Source organism: Mustelus asterias, chromosome 6 (assembly GCF_964213995.1).
Source record: "Mustelus asterias chromosome 6, sMusAst1.hap1.1, whole genome shotgun sequence".
Taxonomy (NCBI): Eukaryota; Metazoa; Chordata; class Chondrichthyes; order Carcharhiniformes; family Triakidae; genus Mustelus; species Mustelus asterias.
Genome location: NC_135806.1, coordinates 44,667,545 through 44,695,089, shown reverse-complemented (window position 1 = coordinate 44,695,089; position 27,545 = coordinate 44,667,545). Strand labels below are relative to the sequence as shown.

General features: G+C 39.6%; 1 protein-coding gene across 7 annotated transcripts in view; it reads right to left on the bottom strand.

Moving 5' to 3' along the window:
- dennd4c (DENN/MADD domain containing 4C) overlaps positions 1-27,545 on the bottom strand; it is a 209,926-nt gene that overhangs the window by 97,357 nt on the left and 85,024 nt on the right. For all 7 annotated transcript variants that reach the window (XM_078214260.1, XM_078214262.1, XM_078214259.1 and 4 more), the window contains 11 exons: positions 24,339-24,408; positions 18,949-19,118; positions 17,718-17,959; positions 14,255-14,321; positions 14,076-14,134; positions 11,945-12,089; positions 11,666-11,841; positions 8,708-8,808; positions 6,853-7,071; positions 1,052-1,197; positions 601-639 (listed from right to left, as the gene is read on the bottom strand). In XM_078214260.1, the coding sequence (XP_078070386.1) occupies positions 601-639; positions 1,052-1,197; positions 6,853-7,071; positions 8,708-8,808; positions 11,666-11,841; positions 11,945-12,089; positions 14,076-14,134; positions 14,255-14,321; positions 17,718-17,959; positions 18,949-19,118; positions 24,339-24,408 (1,434 nt within the window). The remainder of the gene's footprint in view (positions 1-600; positions 640-1,051; positions 1,198-6,852; positions 7,072-8,707; positions 8,809-11,665; positions 11,842-11,944; positions 12,090-14,075; positions 14,135-14,254; positions 14,322-17,717; positions 17,960-18,948; positions 19,119-24,338; positions 24,409-27,545) is intronic.

The window sequence follows — 27,545 nt, the reverse complement described above, 5'->3', positions numbered from 1 at the left end:
CAAAAGCCACACTTTTCCAAATAAACCTGTTGGACTTTAACCTGGTGTTGTTAAACTTCTTACTCTGCTGCTGTGTGTCAGATACCAACATTAGTAGCCATGTCTTCAGCCACATTTCGACTGACCTCTCTATGCTCTTCTCCTCATGACTTCCCTGCCCTCCTTTAAAATCTGACTGAAAATTCATCTCTTCAACCAAGCATTGGAATATATTTTATTTTTTAAAGCCGCAGTCCAAAGCATGTTTTTGTTGCTAATATGCCAAAACTCTGCTTAGCCTGTGTTACATGATCACCAACTATCTCAATGAAATATATAATCTACAGGATTATAAAGTGGTCAAAAAGAGCCCCATCCCTGCCTTTAAGCTGACTTTCTTTTCACTTCTTCCTGACCTGAATGCTTTACCTTTGATCATATTATGGCCCACAAGCCCTTTGCACTTGTTTAAATTGATCACCTTGATCTAGTGCTCAAAATCAGTTAATAATTCTTGCACTACTTATACTAAATTGAAAATTGAGTTATCTTGAACCACGGAAAGTGAATTGCTGTTGCTTATAGGAAAAGGTTAAATAAAAAAAAACACATGATACCAACCTTGGTTCCTTTGTCTGTGCCTTTATCAGAATGAAAAAGCTGAGGAAAACATGGAGATTTAAAGGAACTGGAAAAAATACCACATTCGACAGGAACATTTTAGCACATTACTGTTGCAAGCTATAATTCTGGAAACTTTGACTTCAATTACATTCTGCACCAGACATAGGTGATTGGTATTAAAATGCATGTTAAAAGCTTACTAAAATTAATGAATTCAGAATGGGTTACAAACTCAGTCTGACTGCTACAAAATTTCTACTTTCTAACATATGGCATTGTGATCCTATATAGTCACTTGATGAAAAATCTGCCAAGCAAATTTGTACATCAAATTGGATTCTTCAGTTGGTACTAATTAAGTACAAATATGCAATAATGCAACATATTGAAGTATTGGTGCCAACTGAAAATACTTGGGTATGGGATTTGAAAAGCTGGAAATTCTTACCTTATCTATACAGTCATCAAAAAATGCTAGGCCAGTATCCTTGTCACTCACAAAAGAACATTCTTCAATGAAGCGGATAAACATCTGTGTTTTAGTCAGCTGAATATAGAACTTATGATGTGCCCGATCTCGCGATTTCAAGAATCCTGCCAAAGGTAGAATATTGCAATTAGATATCATGGCCACAGCAGTACAACCTCAGAAGCTGCTTCAGTACAACATCACAGATACTGGAATGGTATCTTTTTTATCATAACTGTCATATAGTATCAGCTGCAAAGGAAAAGGACATCACTTGTTTTGAGGGAAACAAGTATGTGTGTCAAGTCATTCCATTTTAAGCTGGTTGTCAGAACTAAAGCAAGAATGGACATTTTTTGCAAAATCTTCCATTCATTGTTTCATGAGTAGAGAATCCAGAATGTTTGTTTAAATAAAAAAACTCTCACAACAGACATTCTTGAGTTCCTTGATAATCTTTGCTCCTTTGGTTTCTAATCATTTAGAGTGAACTTAAGCTTAGACAGTAGTAGTAGCTACTATTCATCTTGGAACAGCTCCTTACAAGAATGGCTCTCAAGCCAACACTGCAGACTTTCCACAGGGTCCACAATGTAGGGCCAGCAACTGTCCATATTCACAAGTAATAGAATAACCAGCAGGCAGAGGTGTTATCTGCTCCCCCATAGTACCCTCATTCCTTCCCCCAAGTTCTGCCTTCTCTTCTTGTTCGAAGTACTCTTCAGGTCCCTGCTCTCCTACTCCAGGCTTCTGCCATGGATTAGCAAATTCCGCAGTGAGAATCAGGTACATACATCTCATTTATACCATTAGAAAAATAAAGTTTTTCTGAAAAGCATCATTAATATATTTCTCACATGTAGCACTTTCATATTACAAACATTAAGGGAGCGGAGAAAGGTGTCAGATCGCAGAATAATTTAAACAGTGATTCTTCAATCAAAGAAAGTTTGGTAATGACTGCCTGAGACAAACAGGAATTTATGCATTCAAAGTGAAGAACTGGAGGTACTCAAGTACAGTTACCCGAGTACCATACAAATAATTCAATACATGACCAAATGTCACATTCTCTAATTTGCAATAGTATTAAATCCTGACTCGCCCAAAGGATCGCTTCAGCAGAAATTCAGGTTTTGACACGGGGGAAGAGAAATTCTGCCCAATGCCTGCTCTCAGTGCCTCCAATCTGCACTTTGAGCTTTGAAGAACACAAAGTACAAAGACAAAACAGCAAATGCAAATATGTTGAAATTTAGAGCGCTGGACCCACCCTTCTATGGACTTAATGAAAACACAACAATGAGTACACCAAACAAAAATTGTGTTGCTGATGTATTATATTAGTTCAGAGTCTTGTTTGCATAATGGTACAAAGGTTGTTTGTTGCTTTGAAATCAAAAAATACAATGCTTTGTATTATCTTAAGCAGAAGCTTAAATCAAAAACGATTCAAATTTAGTGAATCCAATTGTTGGGCTCTGATTGAAAGACAGGTAACCAGCTGAAACTGCACAGATGAATTGGAGCGATCAAACTTCACAAATTAAGTTGAAATAGTATCAGGCGATTGAATTTGCATTTAAACACAATAGCCACTGACATTTCCTGGGAGTACTTTGCAGCACTGCAGATCAAATTGGTTTGCATATTGAACACTTGTAAGCACTGGAGCATAACGTGGAGAAAAGTGAGATTATTTATTTTGGTCATAAGAATAGAAAAGTGCAATTTTTTTTTTTTAAAAGGTGCAACACTTTTAAACATGAAAGTTTAGGAGGATAAAAACAGAAAATGCTGGAAAATCTCAGCAGGTCTGATAGCACCTGTGGAGAGAGAACAAAGCTAATGCTTTGAGTCTGGATGACCCTTCATGAGAAGAGTTAGGGAAACTTGGGTGTACAAGAAACCAAATTAGCATGCAGGTACATCAAGCAATTAGGAGAGCAAAAGGCATGTTGGCCTGTATTTTAAGGGGACTGGAATACAAGAATAAATAATTCCTGCGACAATTGCACAGGTCTTTGGCAAGACTACATATGGAAATATATGTGCAGTTTGGATCTCTATAATTGGAAACATTACGGCAAAGATTCATTCGATTGGTCCCTGGGATGAGAGGATTGTCCTATGATGAGAGGCCGAGTACAGGGTCTATATTCTTTGGCGTTTAGAAGAATGAGATCTCATTGAAACATTCAAAGCTATGAAGAGGTTTGACAGGGTTTTTTCCCGCTTGGTGAATCTAGAACAAAGGGACGCGGTTTCAGGATTGAGATGAGGAGAAATTTCTTAACTCAATCTTTGGAATTCTCAACGCCAGAGAGTTGCAGATGCGCATTATTGGGTATATTCATGGCTGAAGTAGACAGAATTTTGGACTCTGAGGAAATCAAGGGATATGGGGAGCAGGCAGGAAAGTGGAGTTCAAGCTCAAGATCAGCCAGGTCACATTCGACTGAATATGGCATCAAGAAGCCCTAGCGAAACTGGAATCAATGGGCATCAGGGGGCAAACTCTCCGTTGGTTGGAGTCATGCCTGGTACATAGGAAGATGGTTGTAGTTGTGGAGGGTCAGTCATCTCAGCTCCATGACATCTCTGCAGGAGTCCCTCAGGGTAGTATCCTAGGCCCAACAATTTTCAGCTGCTTCATCAATGACCTTCCCTCTATCATAAGGTCAGAAGTAGGGATGTTTGCTTATGATTGCACAATGTTCAGCACCATTCGTGACTCCTCAGATACTGAAGCAGTCCATGTTCAAACACAACAAGATCTGGACAATATCCAGGCTTGGGCTGACAAGTGGCAAATAACATTCGCGCCACACAAATGCCAGGTGATGACCATTACCAATAAGAGACACTAACCACCGTCCCTTAACATTCAATGGTGTAACCATCACTGAATCTCCCTCTGTCAACATCCTTGGGGTTACCATTGACCAGAGTCAACTGGACTCACCACATAGACAAAATGGCTAAAAGAGCAGGAATACTGCGGCGAGTAACTCATCTCCTGACTCCCTAGAGTCTATCCACCATCTACAAGGCACAAATCAGGAGTGCGAAGGAATACTCCCCACTTGCCTGGATGGGTGCAGCTCCAACAACACTCAAGAAGCTTGACACCATCCAGGACAAAGCAGCCCGCTTGATTGGCACCACATCTACAAACATTCAATTCCTCCACCACCGACGCTCAGTAACAGCAGCGTATACTATCTACAAGATGCATTGCAGCAATTCACCAAAGATCCTTAGACAGCACCTTCCAAACCCATGACCACTTCCATCTGGAAGGACAAGGGCAGCAAATAAATGGAAACACCACCACCTGCAAGTTCCTCTCCAAGCCACTCACCATTCTGATTTGGAAATGTATCGCCATTCCTTCGCAGTCGCTGGATCAAAATCCTGGAATTCCCTCCTTAACGGCATTGTGGGTCAACCCACAGAACAATGGACTGCAGTGATTCAAGGAGGCAGCTCATCACCACCTTCTCAAGGACAACTAGGCATGGGCAATAAATGCTGGCCAGCCAGTGACGCCCATGTCCCAGGAATGAATAAAAAAAATTGAATGGTGGAATATGCTCGATGGGCCAAATGGTCATGCCCGGTTCCTATGTAATATCTATGTTCTCATCAAACAACAAAATACTTTAAAATTAAGACTTGAAGTTAATGCAAATTGTCAAAAGACTACAAATGACTTCCAACCCTTAACAGCTTCCCAAGGCAAAAATTGAGCGTCACAAATTTTAAGCACTGTTCTTAGTCCACTTAATTCACTTTCTGAACATTGCTGTCAAAAACACATGATTACATATAGGAGACAAAGTATTTTTGTTCAAAATTTCCTCTGTGAGCAAAAGAGGAACCCGACATGCTTATAAAGATTCTCTTAAAATAGGTCAGCGCTGTTCCATTTTAGCACGACAGGAAACTTGAGCACTTCAGACCCCAATATGAGAACGAAATCGTTATTTTCTGAAAAATATCCAAATTTCATTCTATTTCAATCCTATTATCTCAATAAATTAAGACACAATTCCAGTATAAATGAAACCCAAAAGAATTGGTAGGTAAATGAGAAAGCAATTTGTGAAAGAGAGAATGAAAGAAAACAAAGCAGATACAAGTATTCCAATTCATTCTTACACAAAATAGAATCATATGGAATGCCTTTCTGGAAATCTGCACTCGTCAGATCACAGCTATGCTACTACAATTTAACTAGGCGAGAGTAGGTAACATTCCAGCAAGGAGGAAACCAAATACATTCTCTAGCGGCACACCCTGACTGCTCCAAAGTACTTCCTTGTGATCACTTTAACTGGCCATGGCAGAGATACAGTAAGAAGTCTAACAACACCAGGTTAAAGTCCAACAGGTTTATTTGGTAGCATCTCCGCATCATGGCAGAGATATACAGACACTTCATCCATCCCCTTGTTTTGCCAAGAAATGCATCAATCATGAAATGCATCATCAGGGTGGCACAGTGGTTAGCACCACTACCTCAGGGATCCAGGTTCAATTCTGGCCTTGGGTGACTGTGTGTGGAGTTTGCACATTCTCCCCATGTCAGCATGGGTTTCTTTCAGGTGCTCCGGTTAGCTCCCATAATCCAAAGATGTTCTGGTTAGGTTGATTGGCCATGCTAAATTGACCCTTAGTGTCAGGGGATTAGCAGGGTATATACATAGGGTTATGGGGATAGGGACTGGGTGGGATTGTTGTTGGTGCAGGCTCAATGGGCCAAATGGCCTCCTCCTGCACTGTAGGGATTCTATGATGTAAACATTTCTGCTGAATTTTCAGCCATCACCATGCCACTGCATGCCACACTCCTTTGCTCCTAAAAGTGCTATTTCAGTCAAAGTAATAGTTTTATAAACAAACCGGTATTTCACTCGATTGATAGTTTTGAGAGCCAAGACAATAACTGGGCAAACTGAACAGTGAGCACATAACAGATAAACAGAATTCAACAGCATCTTCCGAACCTGCAACCTTCATCACCTAAAATGACATGGGTAACAGCTACATGGAACACCACCACTTGCAAATCCCTCTTCAAACTACATGCCATCCTGAGTGGGAAATATATCACCATTCCTTCTCATCTAACTGGATCATAATCTGGAACTCCATTCCGAACAGCACTGAGTGTAGTTGCACAACATGGACTCAAGGCAGCTCACCATCACCTTCACATCCACAAGGGCAATTAGGGATGGGCAATAAATGCTGGGCTAGTCAGCAACACTCACTTCAGAATGAATACATTTTAAAAACTCAATTTTCATTTGGCAAGATGTGCAATTTCTAGCACAACTTACTGGCCAGTGATCAGGAGGAAGCCAAAGAATGTGTACTTAATATTCAGTGCATCATACATGCATATGTTTACATTTTTCTTCCATTACAATATAAGCGGTAGCCTTCTCCCACAACAGAAAAATAATCACGTTCAAAATAAACAAAGAACCAATAAAATAAGGAAATTCCTCATCACCATTCAAACCCATCAAACCAAATGGTGTAAATCTTCAACTGAAATTAGTTAGGTACACTCAGTTCACATGCCATACTCTTAACTCATAAATAAAACCTTTTTAATGAAACATTATTAGAGGAACAGGCCAGAATTGTAATTTTGCTAGATTCAGTAGTTCACCGTTCAACTCCAAGCACAAGAATTGAATCAATCAAATTGCCCACTGAGATGTTTAAATTCAATGCATTAGATATGTAGAATTTTTTAAAAATACCTTGCAGATCATAGAGGGAATTTATGGAAGTAGTTTTTTCGGAAGGCGCCTGTGTTATTGGTTTGAGGTATGTTCGATAACCTTTCAATACTGAGGCCATGAAACGCAGAAAGGACTCTTGGACTTCCATTTCCAGTGAAATCATCTTTTTATGCCATGAAAAGTCAGCCTCTATAGGTGTCATCTCGACAGCAGACCCTTCCTGTGCTCTCCTGTGAACTATAGAAACAGTAAAACACAACATAGAAACATAGAAACCCTACAGTGCAGAAAGAGGCCATTCGGCCCAACGAGTCTGCACCGACCACAATCCCACCCAGGCCCTGTCCCCAAATCTCCACATATTTACCCACTAATCCCTCTAGCCTACGCATCCCAGGACACTAAGGGGCAATTTAGCATGGCCAATTAACCTAACCCGCACATCTTTGGACTGTGGGAGGAAACCGGAGCACCCGGAGGAAACCCACACGGACACAGGAAGAATGTGCAAACTCCACACAGACAGTGACCCAAGCCGGGAATCGAACCCAGGTCCCTGAAGCTGTGAAGCAACAGTGCTAACCACTGTGCTACCGTGCCGACATCTAGAAGGTTGAGTAGTTACATTATTGACAATTAGACAAGTCTGCACTTGACTTCACTTTGAAACTCAAGTCAGCCAACCTGAATTTAATTCAATGGAAAGATACTCAAGTGTGCTAATAAACAGATACCCAAGGCTACAGAAAATAATTCACGTGATTGAAGCCATTATAAATTCCAATAACTTTTTGGAATTTATAAATAGTGCCAGAGGATAGGAAATGGAAAAGATTATGCTTATTTTGTACAAAGCAATGTTTAAACAACAATTGGAATAGCGTGTATAGATTTGGTTACCATAATAGAAAGATCCTTAAATCTGCGGGGGTTTGAGGGGACTGAATAATATAAATTTGTCAGAATAGCAGGGACACGAAATTATGGTTCAGATGAAATGCTGAGACAATTTTCAGTGATCAGAGACAGCTAAGAGATTTAATAGGGGTTTTTTAATTATGTACAATTTCCATTTGGCAAGTAGAGATAGACTAATTCCTGAGCTTGGGAATCAATGATATGGGTCCATTAATTTAAAACGCTCACGAATTAGAGAGCAGAAGATAACTTTACAAACTGCATGTTTTTAACCTCAAATCATTGGTGCATTTACCAGTACAACATACAGTCTCCATAAAGTTGCTTAACTCAAATGCACTGATAATTCAATTTTAGCATTGAATCACTATTTTGCAGCATTTTCATTGCTTAATTCAAGCTAATGGATAATTCAATCTTTTAAGTACAAAACCTGGAATCAGTATGCAATATTTATAGTAGCTTTAAGTGATACTGGATGGGTACCTAAAAAAAATGCCAAAAGTTGCTCAGCACACCTCATATCATGTTGGCTTTTCCATTCCTTATGGATCACTTGTAATAATGGACACCATAGCAAGCCTAGCGGTGTCATCATTTTCCTGGAAACCTGGGAAGTGGTGTGGTAACTGTTGAGGTGATATAGCCTCAACATGAACCATTGCTCCTCCTACATGTAGAACTAATGCCATGAAACTAAAAGCTTTGACAGATTTAAAAAATTGTAAAACTGAAACGTGAGTATAAAAGGGATGGATTTTTTTTATAAAACTAAAATTGTACAGTTACCAAAATATATAGATATCCACTTTCAGAATAACCGTTTTCTTTGGCAGTGAAAAAAAACCAATAAATAAATTTCTAAAGAATTACTCCAAATTCCAACTGAGGTTGCAATTTCTCAAACTTATGATTGTATGATTTACGAAATGAAATTATCTCTTTGCTTTCTTACTCAATGAAAGCTGATTTTGTAGGTTCACTAAGGAACTGAAGAGATTCTTCCCAGGCTTTTTTGGAAGCTGCTTCCAGCTTAAACTTTTCCGGTCATCGGATCTGTAAAACAAAAATTAAAGCATTTTATTAATAATGTACATTCCCAAATCAAATACAGGTGTACAATTAAGCTTCATCTATTGTGCTTCAACAATGTACATCAACTCTAATCTGCACGTTGCAGCTGAATGGAACGTTAGGCCACATTTGGAATACTGCGTACAGTTCTCGTCGCCACTCTACCAGAAGGATGTGGGAGCTTTGGTGAGGGTACAGAAAAGGTTTACAAGTATGTGGTCTAGTTTGGAGGGTTTTAGCTATGAGGAGAGATAGGACAAGCTTGTTTTTTCTTCACTTGCGGAGGCCGAGGCGCAACTTGATAGAAATTTACAAAATTATGAGAGGCATGGATAGAACGTATAGTCGGAGTCTTTTTCCCACGGTAGAAATGTCAATTACTAGAGGACATAATTTTCAGGTAAAAGGAGGAAAAGTTTAAAGGAGATGAGAGGCAAGGCAAGTGGTTTTTTTATACATAAAAAGGTGGCAAGTGCCTGGAAGGCGCTGCCAAAGGTGGTAGAAGCAGATACAATGGCAACGTTTAAGAGCATCGTGACAGATCCATGAATAGGTAGGGAATAGAGAGATACGGACCGTGTAGAAGCAAAAGGCCTTTCATTTAGAAAGGCATCATGTCTCAGCGCAGGCTTGATGGGCCAAAGGGCCTGTTCCTGGGCTGCACTGTTCTTTATTCTTCTGGATTGAGACCAATTGCACTATCAAGCCATCTTTATTCCCCCTTAGCACTGACAAAATTCAGTTGAAGTTAGCTAAAATGAGTGTATGGCTCCAAGCAACTTCTTTCCTTGTAACTTCATCTATCTACCCTTAGACTTCCATGGATTTCCAGTGTACCAATGCCCGAAGTTAAAATTCTCACCCTCATGTTCAAATTTTTCAATGTTCTTCCCCTTCCTGTACGCAATCTCCTGCAGCCTTAATATGCCCCACACTCCCTTCCCCGTGAGCTATGTTCCTCCAACTCTGGTCTCTTGTGAACTCACCCCACCAACATTAGCCATTCTTTCAGCTATGATCCAAACTCTGGAACTCTCAATAAAACTCTGTTTTTCTCCCCTCCAAGATGCTCCTTAAAGTTTGGACCAAACTTCTGATCATCTGTCTGAAGATTTACTTACTTGGCACAGTGTTAATTTTTGCCTCATTTACCTTTAAGTGCCTGAGGATTTGAACTGAATTTTTGATTTGATATATTATTGTCACAAGTATACAGTGAAAAGTATTGTTTCTTGCATGCTATGCGGACAAAGCATGAGAAACAAAGGAGAGAATGCAGAACACAGCGTTACAGTCAGAGCTAGAGTGTAGAGAAAGATCAACTTAATGTGAGGTAGGGACGTTTAAAAGTCTGATGGCAGCAGGGAAGAAGCTGTTTTTGAGTCAGTTGGTACGTGATCTCAGGCTATTGTATCTTTTCCCCAACGGAAGAAGGTGGAAGAGAGAATGTCCGGGGTGCGTAGGGTCCTCGATTATCCTGGCTGCTTTTCCGAGGCAGCGGGAAGTGTAGACGGTGTCAATGGATGGGAGACTGCTTTGAGTGATGGACTGGGCTTCATTTACAACCCTTTGTAGTTTCTTGCAGTCTTGGACAGAGCAGGAGCCATACCAAGCTGTGATACAACCGGAAAGAATGCTTTCCATGGTGCATCTGTAGAAGTTGGAGAGAGTTGTAGTGGACATGCCAAATTTCTTTAGTCTCCTGAGAAAGTAGAGGTGTTGGTGGACTGTCTTAACTATAGCATCTGCATGGAGGGACCAGGACAGGTTGTTGGGTGATCTGGACACCTAAAAACATGAAACTCTCGACCATTTCTACTTCGTCTCCATTGATGTAGACAGCGACATGCCCTCCACTATGCTTCGTGATGTCGATGACGATCTCCTTCATTTTGTTGACATTGCGGGAGAGATTATTGTTGTCGCACCATTCACCAGATTTTCTATCTCTTTCCTGTACCCCATCTCATCATTGTTTGAGATCTGACCCACAATGGTGGTGTCATCAGCAAACTTGAAAATCGAGTTGGAGGGAAATTTGGCCACACAGTCAAAAGGTGCATAAGGAGCACAGTATGGAGCTGAGGACACAGCCTTGTGGAGCACCGATGTTGAGGATGATCGTGGAGGTGGTGTTGTTGCCTATCCTTACTGGACTGCGGTCTGTGGGTTAGGAAGTCTGAGATCCAGTTGCAGAGGGAGGAGCTGAGCCCCAAGTCACAAAGTCTGGAATTTTGTTGCTAATTTTCTATCTCAATCCACGGACTAATCTTACCAGACTTTTCCTTTTGGTAGAAAGCGAGATCTCTCCAAACAGATTAAAATGATTTGAAGTCCTGTGTGTTTGATTCTACTACACAGTCTATGATGGAATCATGATAGCGTGGCCTAGTTCTATATACCATATCAAACAGAATTGGCAAGGATAACTTTTTAAGCAATCAGTTATCATCTGGAAGGCATTACCTGAAAAGGCAGTAGAAACTGATTTAAATGTTTACTGTCACAAAGGAATTAAATACATTCATGGAAAAAAGAAATTTACAAGGCTATTGGGAAAGAGGAGTGCACTAATTGGATAGCTCAATCAAAGCGCTGGCAGACATGATATGACCTTCTGTGTTATATGCTTCTATGGACCTATAACTACCTTCATTAAACATGCATTCAAATGTTTAATTCTGACTGAGGAATTTCAAGGCTTAAATTTCAGTGCTGATATTACACTTCCACTGCTTCTCTGGTGGTGGGAAATCAGAGCTCAAAAGTCATCTTACAAATTAAGTCTCAAAAATAACAAAGAAGCTATAGACTACATTAGGCAAGTATGGATGCTTACAGATATATTGTATTTGTATCCAGGTCCACACATACTACATCCAGAGGTGGATCATATAGATCAAAATAGCGTGAATCAACACCGACAATAAAGGGAATTGGTGCATTGAGAACTCCAGCGAGGGACAATGGGCAAAGGGGAATATATGGGCATTGCCAGTGGAAAGGGAAGATCATCTGGAAAGAGAATGAAAAAACAATTAGGTAAATTTATTTTTAATACAGAAAACCTTTTTCCTAAAACTCCAAATAGTTTTTAGGTTAACACACCAATACTTACAGTTACAACAGCTTCAGCCACACCTGTCAACACAGCAGGCCTCAGAGAGTGCAGCAGAACTTTGTTTTCCATCAAGACAAAATACAATAGAGTTGCACAGTTCTCAGCTCCCAAGTTCATTAGCAACGTGCTAAAGTTTGCTCCTCTAAATAGGGAAAGAAAAACATGTTTATAGATATTTTCATGTCAAATATTTGCAAGTTGGATTTAAAAATACAAGTGCACAACATGGGTTGCAAATAGGTGGGTTGGGTAATGAATTCAGATAAAAATGCAAAGTTTGTTGAACAACTGGACAGGTTTCCATAGAAAAAAAAAGTTCCCCAAGTTAAGCTATTATTCACATTATTCCTGGCCCAATAGGGTAGCAAAAAGTTAATCAAAGTGGCTTTTGTAAACTGCTGCAATAAATTAAGATATCACCAGAGTCCCCGACGACCATTGGCTGATCTCTCCTTTGAGGGAGAGAGCTGACTGGTGGTGATTTTAACCCAAGGATTACCACAACTCAGGCGAGAAGCAAGGTTGAGAAGGCAGGCCTTCATGAATAATCTCAGCCTGTATGGGAATTGAACCCGCATCAGGAACGAGCTGTCCAGCTAACTGAGACAACTGACTCCCCTGTAATAAATACTATATGCAACAGTTCCTTTCTGTAATATGCTGCAAGATAGCATATTCCAAAACTGCTTAATGATTCAAAAATCCATGGAGTATTACCCCTCAAGACCAAAATATTCCTGAAATCTTGATTAATTTCTTGATTCAATTTTTTTCCTCTCATCTCCTTCCCAAAAATGACCTACATTATTGAAACTTTGCATGCTCATGCTTAAGTGACAACAGTAGATAGTTTCAAGCCAATCACATCTGTGCATCTCAACAGCTCGAGTTATTCTCCATGATTCTTCCTGCTGAAATATCTCTAAGTGATCAATCAAGGCAGGAAGTTATGGAATTAGAATTTGCTACATCAGGTCAGCAAAAATTTCAGAAGTCATCATTTCCGACATCAACTTTTAAGCTCAACTCTTACATTACAGTACATGCAACAAAAAGTGAGCAAGTGTTCATAGAATAGCTCTTGCAAAGACTATTCAAACTAACAAGCAGCATTCAATCATTATTCCAATCAAAAGGAATAGGAATCTGCAGCCAGAGAGCGAGATTTTCCAGCCGCGCTCGCCCCAGGTCTGGAAAATCCCACCCGAGGGCAACAGACCATTGCATGGTCTGTGTGCCACCCACTACGATTCCCGCGGCGGGTGGACAGGAAAATTCCTCCCAAATGCAAAAAAAGTAACTTTTCAGGTTTTAGGCAGAAATAACCAGTGTCAGCATGGTTCATAATAGGAGAATAAAAAAGATGCTCCCCACAGCCACCAAGAGATGCTTGTTGCAAATTATAATTACAATGAGGTTGGATGAAGAAAGGATCAGGTGCACCACGGTTCACACATTGCTGCAAAGTTTGTCTTTTAAAAAGCATTTAGACAGTTACATGGGTAAGATGGCTATAGAGAGATATGGGCCAATTGGGATTAGCTTAGGGGTTTAAAAAAAAAGGCGGCATGGACAAGTTGGGCCGAAGGGCCTGTTTCCATGCTGTAAACCTCTATGACTCCATGACTCATTGAAAAATTATGGCATTGGGCAAGATCTGAAGACAGTAGGCACTCTAAATCATTCCTCAATGACAAGCAGCATTTAGAGGATATGATTATGGTGGGGCGCGGCCAGGGAGACTGCAGAGAAGAACAGTTCTAGCCATTGAAAAAGTTTTGAACTTGTTCTGACTAGTCGCGTTCATAATATTTTACTTCATACTCGCTCAACAAGTTTGAAACTAATCAATTCTACATAAAATTAAGGTGGTTCATGGATTTGCAAATATTTTAAGTTTCTACTAAGTCTTTACGAAATCAACTTAATAGTGCAAGTCAGTGCAAAATCAAAATAAAGCCAAATAAATCTTTTTGGTACAGATATGAGAAACTGTGAAGCAAACCGAAAAGTGATGAAAGTAGTAAAGTCAAACGAGATAAAATGAGGAAGCCTTCATTAGGTTACACAAGTTAGGGGGAAGAAAAATCAAGTGATGGCCACCATAGCTTTTCTTATTCCAGCTTACCTTAAAGGCAAGGGTGTTGAAACAGGTTGAGACAGGATCAAGGCATCAAGTGCCGACAACTACAACACAGGAAAAAAACTGTTCAATATCAAGTTCATTTAAAAGTCATCATTTTTTTAAAAAAAAAATTAAATTTAACTCTCCACAGCTAATTTTGTATTGCTGTGCATACACATTACCTGAACTAAGATTCTTGGCCTCTGGGCTGATGGGAAGGGAACATTATGCATGAAGTGGGATATATGCCTATAAACAATATAAGAAAAGTCTCAAAAAAATGATAAATGGAAAAATAAAAGCGATAATTAGTATGCATTAAGCAGAAGTGTAAGCAGAAAACAGTACAATCACAGCAAATGTCTCAAGGCAGTATCAATCAGTATTCCACTTGTGACCCAATTCTCATACTGACTGTTTGACTGCATGTGAATTTCAACTAAATTTAAAAAACTAATCAACTTAAACAAAAATTATGGGTAAATATTAGCACAAAGTCAAGTCTCAAATTATGGTAAATAAATATAAAAGCCAATGGTTATCGAAAACTTGCCTGCAGCTTTTAGGTGCAAGAAAATGATTGCTCCCCATTGAATGAATGGAATGCACTTGGCTCTCAAACCTCTTAACTTTGCTTTAAAATAAGAATTCTTACTTTACTGTTTCACGAAATGTCTAACATAATAACCAATGGAATAATTTTCTATTTCAAATGAAGGCTTACGTACAATAGCAGTGAAGCTATGCTGAATTGATATAAAGATCTATTTAGGCCCCAACTAGAATACTGCATCCGGATCTGGTACCCATACATAGAGGTGTGATGGTCCCAGAGAGGGTGCAGAGGTTTACCAGGATGGTTTCCAGGGATGGTTTTTGTTAAGTTACAAGTAAAGGCTGGGGCTGTTTTCCTTGGAGCATAGGAAATTGAGGGGAGATTTGATAATGGTGTGTACATGATTGTGACAGGCGCAAATAAGGTAGCTGATTGGGGACAGAGGCTAAGATTTTGGATAGGAGGCACAGAAAGCTGTGAAGAAGAACTTTAATTAAATATATAAAAGGTAAATGACAATAAAGAAAGTAGTAAAGTCGCCATAGTCCCGGATGACCATTGGCTTCTCTCCCCTTTCAGGGGGAGAAGTGACTGGTGGTGATTTAATGTGAGGGGCAAGTTTGAGAATGCGGGCCTTCATGAATAACCTCAGCTGGTACTGAAATTGAACCACCACTCTGCATCACAAACCAGCATCCAACCAACTGAGATAACCGGCTCCTAGCAAGCGGTAATAACTTGGACCTCACCGGCCAAAAGAATGGTAGATGCAGAAATGGGAGATGATTTCAAAAAGAAATTGGGTATCTGAAGGAAATAAACATGCAGTGCTACGGAAACAGAGCGAGGGAGTGAGATTGACTGGATTGTTCTGCAGGAACTCATGGACTGAAGGAAAGCTGGCATGGGGAAAAAATAAAATGTGACAGTGATACAATAGTGGGTGCTCTTTTGAGGTATATTTTGAAGCCAAGTACAGCCAGTTTACTATAGATCTAACTATACTATGTTTGATATGATACTGTTCCATGTTCGCAAATTTTTTTCCCACTAACACTACCTGACCTCATTACATAGTTCAGATTTTTTTAATGCTAAAGTTACCAGTATTACAAATTAAAAATTAATTAATATTCTTCCGACCAATTTACCACTCACCAAGTTCAAACCTTTAACTCATCTAAAACTCTGGTCCCATTAGCCTATTCGACATCAAATTCTACTCCTGTTCTCTCCTATCCTTGATAACCTTAATTGATTCTCAACTTCAATTTAAAATTCTCATCCTGGTGTTTAATATCTTCATGGTCTCACTTCTTTCCATCTCTAACCTTCTCCTGTGCAACACCACAGAACTCTCCATTTATTTAGCTCAGAGCTCTAATGCATCTCTCCCTTCACCTCAGAATTGGTTTTACGCTTCAAATGCCTCAGACTGAAACGTGAAATTCCCTCCCTGAACCCCTCCACAAATTCTGCCATTTTGGTCTCTTACTCCAAGACCTTGCTTAAAATATACCTTATTTATCACTTTTTGTTGGATCAGCATTTATTTTTGCGTGGTTATGCCTTTAAGCACCTTGGGGTGTTTGATGCTCAAGGTACTATATCAATGCAAGATGTAGTATAGACAGATGTTCAGTAACCACTACAATCTCAACTCAGAAGGGTTGCTCAAATCATTGCTTTTGAACTCACCCAACCACATAGCATATAATACAATCTCTAAGCAGAATGCAAGCTCCCCACACCTGAGCGTAAATTCCAGAGACAAGCCTATCTATGTTTGGCTGGCTCACAGAGGCACCTCTGACTGGTCCTTTCTGTAATCAGCAAGCCACAGGCTACATGCTCGACACAGGCATCTCCGTCACCCATTAAATCAGTGATGGCAAGTGAGGGCCTTATTTGGATCTTAATTCCCTCCATAAAGGCCTCACTTGGGCCACGGAGATGAGGCCCACCCAATGCCTTCCTACCACCCAGAAAATCATGGTGAGGTAGGCAGACACAGCACCCTAATTTTCAGGTGTGTTTTCCCACTTGTGGACAGCCTATAAAATTCAGTCCCATGTTCAAGAAAAAACTAGATTACAAATATCTTTCGATGCTATTGGTCCCAATACCATGAATCTGGCAAGTAGTAGTAAATATCTTGCTTTTCAGATAATCCTACAGAAAGATTTGCAACATTTTGAGTCATTAAAAGCTCAGTCAATGGTCAGCCTTTATGTTGAAAAATACATTTTCTAGCCCATTGATCCCAAACTACCAGATTGTGGTAGTGAGAGTTGTCATATTCCAGGATCTGTAACCCAGCCCTCATTATAGAGCAAACACATTTGGACGGCACAAACTTGCAGTAGATGATAAATAAATGCAGAACTAACCCTGAACGTAGAAATAACTAAGAAAAACAGGTCAAATAAAGGGAATAATTGGATGGATATGAATGGAGAAGAAAATGTTGAAATCAATTTAGAATGTTTTATCACCGTTTTGAAAAGGTAAAACAATCTCTATTGCTTTACGACTTTATAATGTTTTGTCACTGTTTTATGTCTCAGGCACATATTCATATCAAGTTCACACACTTACAGTTAGACATTCCAACATTAACCTCTTAAACCTGGAATGCTCGAGACTAATCCATTTTGAGATTTCCTGGGTTTTGGTAGAGTGCAAAATAATTGAAGCACTAAGCTCGTTGCGAGGAAGCAAAATAGCACTGGAATCAAACGAGTAGCAACAGCTTGGCTGCATAATGAAATTATTTGGCGACTTGGATTCCAAATAGATAGGATAGGAGGGAGGGCACAGAGGAGAAAATCACCCAACCCCAATGACCAAAGCACCTGTTGGAACATGTGCATCTGAATGGACATGTAGCTGAGACAGATCGGGGTACAAATCTTTTTTTTAAAAAAGCATTCACCATCTTACATCAGTTTGATTGGCTTGGCCAATCGCACATCATTATCAGTCATGAAAATTTAACTAAGTGAGCAAAATTAGCAGTTTTAAAACTTTGTAATTTTTGAAACTTAAAACACTTAATAAAGCAGGTCTATATTAGAAAGTATACATACTTTTCAATGGGCAAAGGATGAGGTCCAGAGACAGAAAGCTTGTACAAAAACATCAAGAATTTGCGGAATGCCTCAAAAAAAGGCCAGCGCGAGAGAAGACAGATACATTTGTTGGTGTGCACAGTCTTGGATGTGATTAGCTTCTTGCCCACAGCAGTGATGAGGCCCAGTTGCATGAGTTGTTTCTCAGTAAGAAGTTCCACTGGATAGGACTCATAAAATTGGATAGCTGCACCATATACCTGTTTTGTTAGATCATGGTACAAACATATCTAAAATTAGTCTCTCAAAATACAAAGACAATTCTAAATTGTACAGACCCCTCCAAACAGGAATGCATTTTTATTTGTTTTGGTCAAAGATTGAACCATTTAACCAACATATCCTATATATTTTGATGAATGGGTACTGAGAAATTATGTCCTGAAAAAAGTAATATTTGTAGATGACAAGAGTGTCAAAATTTCATCGTATAAATATGAATCTAATATTTAAGTTATAGACTTCCATTCATTTGGAGAGGATGCATCAGGTTTATCTTGGTTGCTAAAATTGCTAGTCATTATCCTGCATTCTTTAAAATGTACATGTATTTTAAGACAAATGTCTTTCTGGATTTGCCATAAAGGGCATTATGACATCCTATTCCAGAAACTTGCACTGCATTTTTGCCTTACTTATAAAATACAGTCTCTCAAATGTGGACATTGTCAATTACAAACCTCAGAATACACAGTCAGTTTCCTGTTGTATACTAAGACTGCAGCGCGCTCGAGTTTCAGAACATAGTAAATAAATGGAGCGATAAGAACTTGCACTTGTAGAGCATCTTCCACAACCACAGGGTGTCTAAAGCCCTCAGCAGTCAATGACTCATTTTACAAAGAGCTGTCATTGCATTTAAGTTAGGGAAACAGCAGCCTATTTAGAAATCGCGGTTTCACAAACAGTAATGAAGTAGACAACAATTACTTGTTTTAGTGGTATTGGTTGAAGGCTAAATGATAGTTAGAAAACAGAATTCAAATGTTTTCCTTTAAATAATAAGATGCAATCTCTCACATTCAACCAAGAGGACAGATGGGATCTCTCGTCTCAATGATAAGATGATGCCATGAAGGTCCATTACTAATTTCAAAAACCTCTGTTGCTTTTTGTAAAACATGATTATTTGTCTCAGTTTACAAATACAAGAGACATGAAACAAGATTTTTTTTCACTCCAAGCTTACCTTCTCTGCTGATGAGGCAGTTAACACGAAGGTGGAGAAAACTGGCAGTGGATATTTTGTTTGGGGAGCCCAGCATTCAATAGTAGCTCCCATGGGGAGGCAGAACAGGGGAACTGATTCAGAGAGTGGAAACAATTCATAATCATCTTCAGGATATCTGCATATCAATCCTGAAAAAGAAGCATAGCATAGAATGCACTTTTTAAAATACATAACTTCAAGTAAAATGCAGCTCAGTTTAAAATCTGTCACCAAATTTACTCTTGACAACCAGCAAGATTGGAGTACTGTAAAGGTTGTAGATTTACTAATCCCAATATAGCCAAATAAAGCTTCAGGAACCAATCCAGATGAGCCATAATATTCGACAGTCACAAAGCATGATATTTTGGGGGTAAAGGAATAGAAGATGATTTACATCAATTGCTCAATTCCAGTTTTTTCAGCCTTAAGTGATCTGGTTACAGGATTTTTTTTTAAACCAAACTACACACACTTGATAAATCCTCAGGACCTGAAGAAGTGTGTCCCAGGACGTTGTAGGAGGCTAGGGAGGCAATTGCGGGTCCCCAAGCAGAGATATTTGAATCATCAACAGCCACAGGTGAGGTGCGTGAAGATTGAAGGGTGGCAAATGTTCTGCCCTTGTTTAAGAAGGGCTGCAGGGAAAAGCCTGGGAACAGCAGGCCGGTGAGCCGAACGTCTATCGTGAGTAAGTTGTTAGAAGGTATTCGGAGAGACAGGATTTACAGGCATTTAGAGATGCAAGGACTGATTAGGGTCAATCAGCATAGCTTTGTGTGTGGAAAATCATGTCTCTCAAATTTGATTGAGCTTTTTGAAGGGGTAACCAAAAAGGTGGATGAGGGCAGTGCAGTTGACTTTAGCAAGGCCTTTGACAACGTACTGTATGGTAGATTGTTGCATAAGGTTAAATCTCACAGGATCCAGCATGAGGTAGCCAAATGGATACAAATTTGGCTTGATGACAAAATGTGGAGATGCCGGCGTTGGACTGGGGTAAACACAGTAAGAAGTTTAACAACACCAGGTTAAAGTCCAACAGGTTTATTTGGTAGCAAAAGCCACACAAGCTTTCGGAGCTCTAAGCCCCTTCTTCAGGTGAGTGGGAATTCTGTTCACAAACAGAGCATATAAAGACACAAACTCAATTTTCAACCATTATTCATGTAAATTGAGTTTGTGTCTTTATATGCTCTGTTTGTTAGAGCTCCGAAAGCTTGTGTGGCTTTTGCGCCCAAATAAACCTGTTGGACTTTAACCTGGTGTTGATGACAAAAGCCAGAGGGTGGTTGTAGAGAGTTGTTTTTCCAAACTGAAGGTCTGTAACCAGCAGTGTGCCTCAAGGATCGGTGCTGGGTCCACTGGTACTTGTCATTTATATTAATGATCTGGATGAGAATTTAGGAGGCATGGTTAGTAAATTTGCAGATGACACCAAGGTTGGTGGCAGAGTAGACATTGAAGGTGGTTATTTAGGATTGCAACGGGATGATCAATTGGGCCAGTGGGCTGATGAATAGCAGATGGAGTTTAATTTAGATCAATGCAAGGTGATGCATTTTGGTAGATCGAACCAGGGTAGGACTTACTCAGTTAATGGTAGGGTTTTGGGGAGAGTTGTAGAACAAAGAGATCTAGGGGTACAGGCTCATAGCTCCTTGAAAGTGGAGTCACAGATGGACAGAGTGGTGAAGAAGGCATTCAGCATGCTTGATTTCATTGGTCAGAACATTGAATACAGGAGTTGGGACATCTTGTTGAAGTTGTACAAGGCATTGATCAGGCCACACTTGGAATAGTGTACAGTTCGGGTCACCCAATTATAGAAAGGATATTAAACTAAAAAGATTTACTAGGATGCCATCAGGACTTGATGGTTTGAGTTATGAGAGATTGGGACTTTTTCCCCTGGAACATAGGAGACCTAGAGGTGATCTTATAGAGGTCTATAAAATAATGATGGGCATCAGCTAGATAGTCAACATCTTTTCCCCAAAGGTAGGGGAATCTAAAACTAGAGGGCATTGGTTTAAGGTGAGAGGGAAGAGATACAAAAGGGTCCAGAGGGGCAATTTTTTCACAGAGGGTGGCGAGTGTCTGGAACAAGCTGCCAGAGGTGGTAGCCGAAGCGGATTCAATTTTGTCTTGTGTATGGGTAGAGGGATATGGACCAAACGTGGGCACTTGGGCTTGTTCAGCAGGTAATACCCCAATAACAAAATTATATCTAAAATCAACATGTTGGGATTTGCAAGTACAGGCTGGGCAATGAATAACCAAAACAACATGTTGTTTGATTCCATTAGCCAATCATTGGGACATACAGCCCATGTACCTGGCAGTGCACAGGCACCGATAATCATACACTAAGTTGCTCAATTGTGGGGTGGACAGAAAGTCTTTCGAACTGACAAGCAACATCCTGCTGGTGGAAAATACCACCTGGGTAGCCATTGCGTATTAGCAACTTAAAATGGATTGCTTAACCCATGGCTCAAATTCTTTAAGGTCCCCTTCCTTTCCAAGATAATTTTGGGTAGACTGGGTGCTCTTCAGGTCCAATAGAATGAACAATGGTCTGATCAGGGTAGCCATTGACCCGGTTTTCTAAAACTAAACTGGAGCTTAGCGTACCAGTGGGCGGCACGGTAGCACAGTGGTTAGCACTGCTGCTTCACAGCTCCAGGGACCTGGGTTCGATTCCCAGCTTGGGTCACTGTCTGTGTGGAGTTTGCACATTCTCCTCATGTCTGCGTGGGTTTCCTCCGGGTGCTCCGGTTTCCACCCACAGTCCAAAGATGTGCGGGTTAGGTTGATTGGCCATGCTAAAATTGCTCCTTAGTGTCCTGGGATGCGTAGATTAGAGGGATTAGTGGGTAAAATATGTAGGGTTATGGGGGTAGGGCCTGGGTGGGATTGTGGTCGGTGCAGACTCGATGGGCCGAATGGCCTCTTTCTGTACTGTAGGGTTTCTATGATTCTATGATAAACTGGAGCTTGGGGAGCCTACAGTTATCTGTTGCTTTTTCCATCGCAATACCTTGGCCAGCGTCGACTTGCCAACAAATCAACACCATTTTCCTTTGTAGTATACTTTGTGATTGCTTGAAATTGGATATTCTTGTACTAGCCCCAAATGCAAGATGAAAAGTTTTGGCAGCATGTCTCTTTTCAGATATATTCAAGTTCTATACTACCGACTGTTCGTATTCCAAAACATGCCTGAAAAACTAGCAAATACTAATCACTTTCAGGATATCTACATATTAATCCTGAAAAGGTGGCAGAATATGGAACATATATATTTTAAATGTTACTTGAAATAAAATGAAGCACAGCTTTAAAATCTGTCATATTTACGCTGACAACCAGCAAGATTTGCGTACTCTAAGTATTATAGATTTATTAATCCCAGTATAGCCAAACAAAGCTTCAGAAACAGTTCCCATATTTAGCAATTTAATCCCAAGTGCCTCAATGATAACGTGCAACACAACAGATTCTGAGATATATTTCAAAGTATTAATGCTAGAGAACTGCATGGACTTTTGTATAGTAACATGTAGGATTCAAAAGTTATATTATATTGGCATAGTTGCCAGGCGTAATCATTTGTAGCAAATGGACCATTTTCAGTCAAGGTTACAACAGTTCAGCAAATTTTTTGGGCAAGCTATTTATTCAGAAATCCTTTCTTTAAAAAAAGGGTAGAATTTCCAATTGATTGCACTTTTATTGACATGATTCACAAAAAAAAACAGCACAAACCATGCAGCAAATTGCAGAATTCCAAACACAAACTGCATTTCTACAATTTTGTGTAAAAAATTTGCTGCCCATACAACTGGCACAATATCAGAGATGGATTAATTACTATAGCGAGTTTCCAGAAATTGTGTTCACATTCTTAAAGGCTTCTTGAAGGCCTATAAATTAAACTAGTCTTCTGGGTTCAAAAAAACTATCATGCATGTTTTAAATTTTTTAAAGATTATTGAAAAGCCTTTAAGAAATGAAACACTGTACTCCAATATAATTGGAAAACAGTTTTGTATATTTTTTAAAATATAATTTTGCAATTAAATGTCTGGTTACTCATGTGGTGGGTGGATTGGCATGAAACAAGGTTTATTTTTGTGATAAACCCACTTTAAGCTCCATCAAATTGCACAAAGTTATCACTTTTGAATAAGAAATGTTTAACACAATTTTAAAAAATTAAACACTGCCCAATTGAGCAGCTTCATGGCAGATGGTGTTCAGTGATATGCAAAGAAGGGAACAGAAGTGAGAATTCTGAGCATAGTTTGTACCTGGATCACAGACTGCACCCAAAAGGGGAATTTCTACATTGATACTCCAAACAGTACTAAATTTTTTTTAATTAAGATACAGGAAAAGCCCCACTTTCTACTCTCCTCAGAGAAATGCTCAGTAACATTCATGACATTGTCATCAATGAATGTTTTGTAGTAGGTTTTACAATGACAGGAGTGAAGATAAATGAGAAAAATAGACAAGAAACTTAGGAAATAGAAGTCTGCTTCTGTCTGAGTCACTGATATCTAAACAGTGAATATACAGGAACCTTTAGCTCACATGGACCTAACAATTCTCACTCTCAGATTTTACATCTTCAAGACTTCAGTGATATTAGATTTTGAAATAAATAATTTAACATTGCCAAAAGCCTGATGTAGCACTGGTTAAAAATGTTTAGTATAATTTGGACTATTACAAAGTGTCAAATTATTCAAGCTTTACTCTCTACCCATGTTGAACAAATTCTCAGCGAGTTCCGTCTGTCTTTTTTCCAATTTAAACTGACAGCACAGCCTTTCATTTTACTTTGAAACTGATCACTCAACAACGACATTTATTCTGGTATCAGGAAAATGTTTCCATTAAAAATACTCTGTCCTGTACAGAAAAGGAAGCCAATCTCATTCAGATCATTAAGTAGTTTAGAACTAGTGATCGTGACTGTTGTATATTTAGGCGTTCATGTAACAAAGAAACACATTGGAACCACTCTGAAAAATGCACCATTTCGGGATAGTTCAATTTGCAGAAAAGCTACAAACTGAGATGCAAGCAACTTCAGCCAAGTTAAGAAATCCTACAAAAACTCTTGTACTCATCTGAAGAGACACACATCAAGAGTTTGCTATCTGTTAGGACTCAAACTTTACGACTTCTAACAATGGCTTCGACTCCACTCCTGTGGGAGTAAACATGTAGCTCAAATAAGGGTGGTGATGTGTTTTTTATTTTGAAGTTCACTTGCCTGCAATGCCGAGATATGTAGTGTATACATAATTACTTTTCCTAAAAAAATTTTAAAATGTGTAACTTGGGTTACATACCAGCTTTATATGCAATTGAATTAGAAGCAGGAACAGACTTCTTGTAACAAAGGTACACACTGGAACCCCACTGTAAATAGAAACAAATAGTTACAAACAACAAAGATTCACATTTTTGATTCAACAGTTTAAAATACTCTCAATTAACTAACCCAAAGGGCAAAGCAAAAGTGTTTCAGTGGTGAAAATACTGATTGTTTTATTCATTCATGGGAATTGGGCTTTGCTGACTCAGCTCGTGTCCAGTGCTCATCTCTAATTGCCCACGAGAAGATAGTGGTGAACTGCCTTCTTAAACCGTTGCAGTGGATGCGGTGCAAGCTCACTGCAGTGCTGTTCGGGGTGTTGTTCCAGGATCTTGACCCAGCGATATATATTCAATATTCTTCTAGAGCTCAGCTCCTACCAAAAGAAACTACTGCTGAACCAAATGAAATGTTAGTGGTATAAAACTGGCATTTATGTGGGGCTTTGGCAGCAGGTTGTGCAGAAGCCTCGTGGCAAATGCCAGATATGGTCAATTAGCTTCAACAATGACGGGGTTTGCTATGACCTCTACGAACATTCCAGGTTGAGTACCCCAGTTAGTTTCAATCAACTTGGGTAATACAGTTAACTTAAATTTCTCAGCATGAACAAAACCCAATTATAAGCATTCGAGGTTTTAATTTGTGTTAGGCTAAAAACATTTATGAACTGCAAAGGTGCGGTATGCTGTGTAAGGCCATTGCCCCAAGCTGTCAAGACAAACACTGAAAATGGTGCACGTAGACAAGAGTTCTGTGAGCATCTGTAAGGAAAAACGAAAGGCAGATGAATATTTAAGGTGTAAACCCTTTATCAGAACTGGAGAATAGCAGAAACTGAACCTGTACTAGGCCTAGAAGAGGAGAAATGGCTTGGGGCGGGGGGGGGTCCCCTGCAGAACAGAGGGCATAGAACAGGATATCCCAAAGAAACTTGAGGGTTAAAGATTATTCCTGTAACTCCAAGTTGTTTCCATTTTTCTTTATACTTTTCCAATTCAATCAAATCAAGTCCAATTCAGAGTCTCAACAAGTTGAGACATTTCCGATCCAGGCTGACAAGACAGGGCATGCAATCCTCTACCCTGTCTTGGGCCTGATCTCCATGAGCTAAGCTGATTAGAGTAGGTGGAGAATTCCTCCTCCAAGGCTTGATCTCATTTGCATCTTAGCCAAAAGGCCGAGACACCGCTTTAAAAAATTGCTTCATATGAAACATATGAAGCATAAATGCAATCCAATGACTTCAACCAAGTGCAGCATCCGCATAACTAGACTTGATCTTAGCCAAAGCATTTTTCTTTATGCCATGTCTTTCCACCATAAAACCAAGTCCTGCTGGGGACAGTTTTGTCTGCAGCCAAGCATTCAGTAATTTCAAGTCTGCTTTGCAGCCAGAATTGATAAACATACTTGCATTTATCTATGTGCTCTAGTGAATGAGTGATTTCTGAACTGTCACTTTTGTAATGTCGGAAATATAGCAATCTATTTACATACAAATGCTTCCATAAATGAGAGCAATCACTGGATACACTACTTATATTGGTTAAGTGACAAGAATTGGTCAAGACACCTGGAGAACTAGCCTGTTCCTTCTCAATAGTGCCACAGACTATTTATGCCTACCAGAGCTTCAGTTTAATGGGTCAAATTTTTCAAGACTATCAGGGCTCATTGCTAAAGAAATCAGCCAGGGGCATCAGGTAATTCTCCAGTCCTTAATGCCACCATTAACACCCCCCAAATCCATGAAATCTTTGTCAATCTATCCTTAGCTCCGATCTATCCCAGCATGTCTGGGCACCATACCTTAGGAAGGATATATTGGCCTTGGAGGGAGTGCAGCATAAGTTTACAAGAATGATACCTGGACTTCAGGAGTTTAATTATGAGGAAAGATTAAACAAATTAGATCCGTTTTCTCTAGAATGTAGAAGGTTAAGGGGTGATCTGATTGAAGTCTTCAACATACTAACAGAACAATACAGGGTTGATAAAAATGAAGTATTTCCACTCATGGGAGATTCTAGAACTAGGGGGCATAGTCTAAAAATTAGGGCCAGACCATTCAGGGGATATTAGGAAGCACTTCTATACACAAAGCGTGGTCAAGGTTGGAAGTCTCTTGCACAAATGGCAGTTGATGTTAGATCAGTTATCTTTAAATCAGAGATAGATAAATTTTTGTTAAGCAAAGGTAATAAAGGGATATGGGCCAAAGGCAGGTAAATGGAGTTAGGCCACAGATCAGCCATTAAATGATGCATCAGGCTCAATGGACTGAATGCCCCACTCCTGTTCCTATGTTCTACGTGAAGGGTGTAAGGTTGAAGTACTTGTCTATTAAAGATGTAAGAAAAAGTTAGGGCTTGTCCATTCAAGTGTGAAAGTAGTTTTAACAGTACACCAAGTCTTAATTATAACCTTAAGCAACCTAACTTTACTTTTACAGGTACGGCATCTTAGTTACATGCGTGAGGAAAGGCAGAGCTGGATAAAATTGACAGGGGCTGCAAAGTGTTTAGCTGCCAGTCTTGGATTCAAGAGCACCCTGTGAGTGCACCATATTCAGCAGATTGTTTGGGGGAAGGTGGGGTGGAAACAGGGACTGTTGCCTTGGGACAAGGGAGTCTCTTCAACAGTCCAGATATGGAATGAGGGGATTGGAATAGCACGGATGTGAGATATAAAATGGGAGCAGCAAGGGAAGAGGGAGAGAATAGAACCACGGGAATGTGAGAGGAACAATCTGAAATTTATCACTGATTGAAAAAAGAACAGGCTACTAACAACTTTGGGGAAGTCCAGTGACTTTATATGCAAGCTGCCCATTGACAAAAACAACTAGTGCTCAGTTGAGCTTTTGGCTATTCATTAAAAATTATAGGTGAACCATTGGTGGCAGCTCATTCTTTCAAATTTAAATTATTGAAGATTTAAAAATAATTTGAAATGTTTGTTTCTAAATTTTCTTTCTTTCCCCCTCAATTTCACATTCCATAACTGATCTTCCAATGAATGCATATGATAGCATCACAGCTGTATTTGCAATGCAGGATGGCTGGACCAATGATCCTAAGACAACAGTTCAAATTGCACTGTGGCAGCTATGGAATTTTAATGTAGTTAAAGAGCTCTGGAAAACAAACAAGTAGGCACAATAATCACAATCACAATA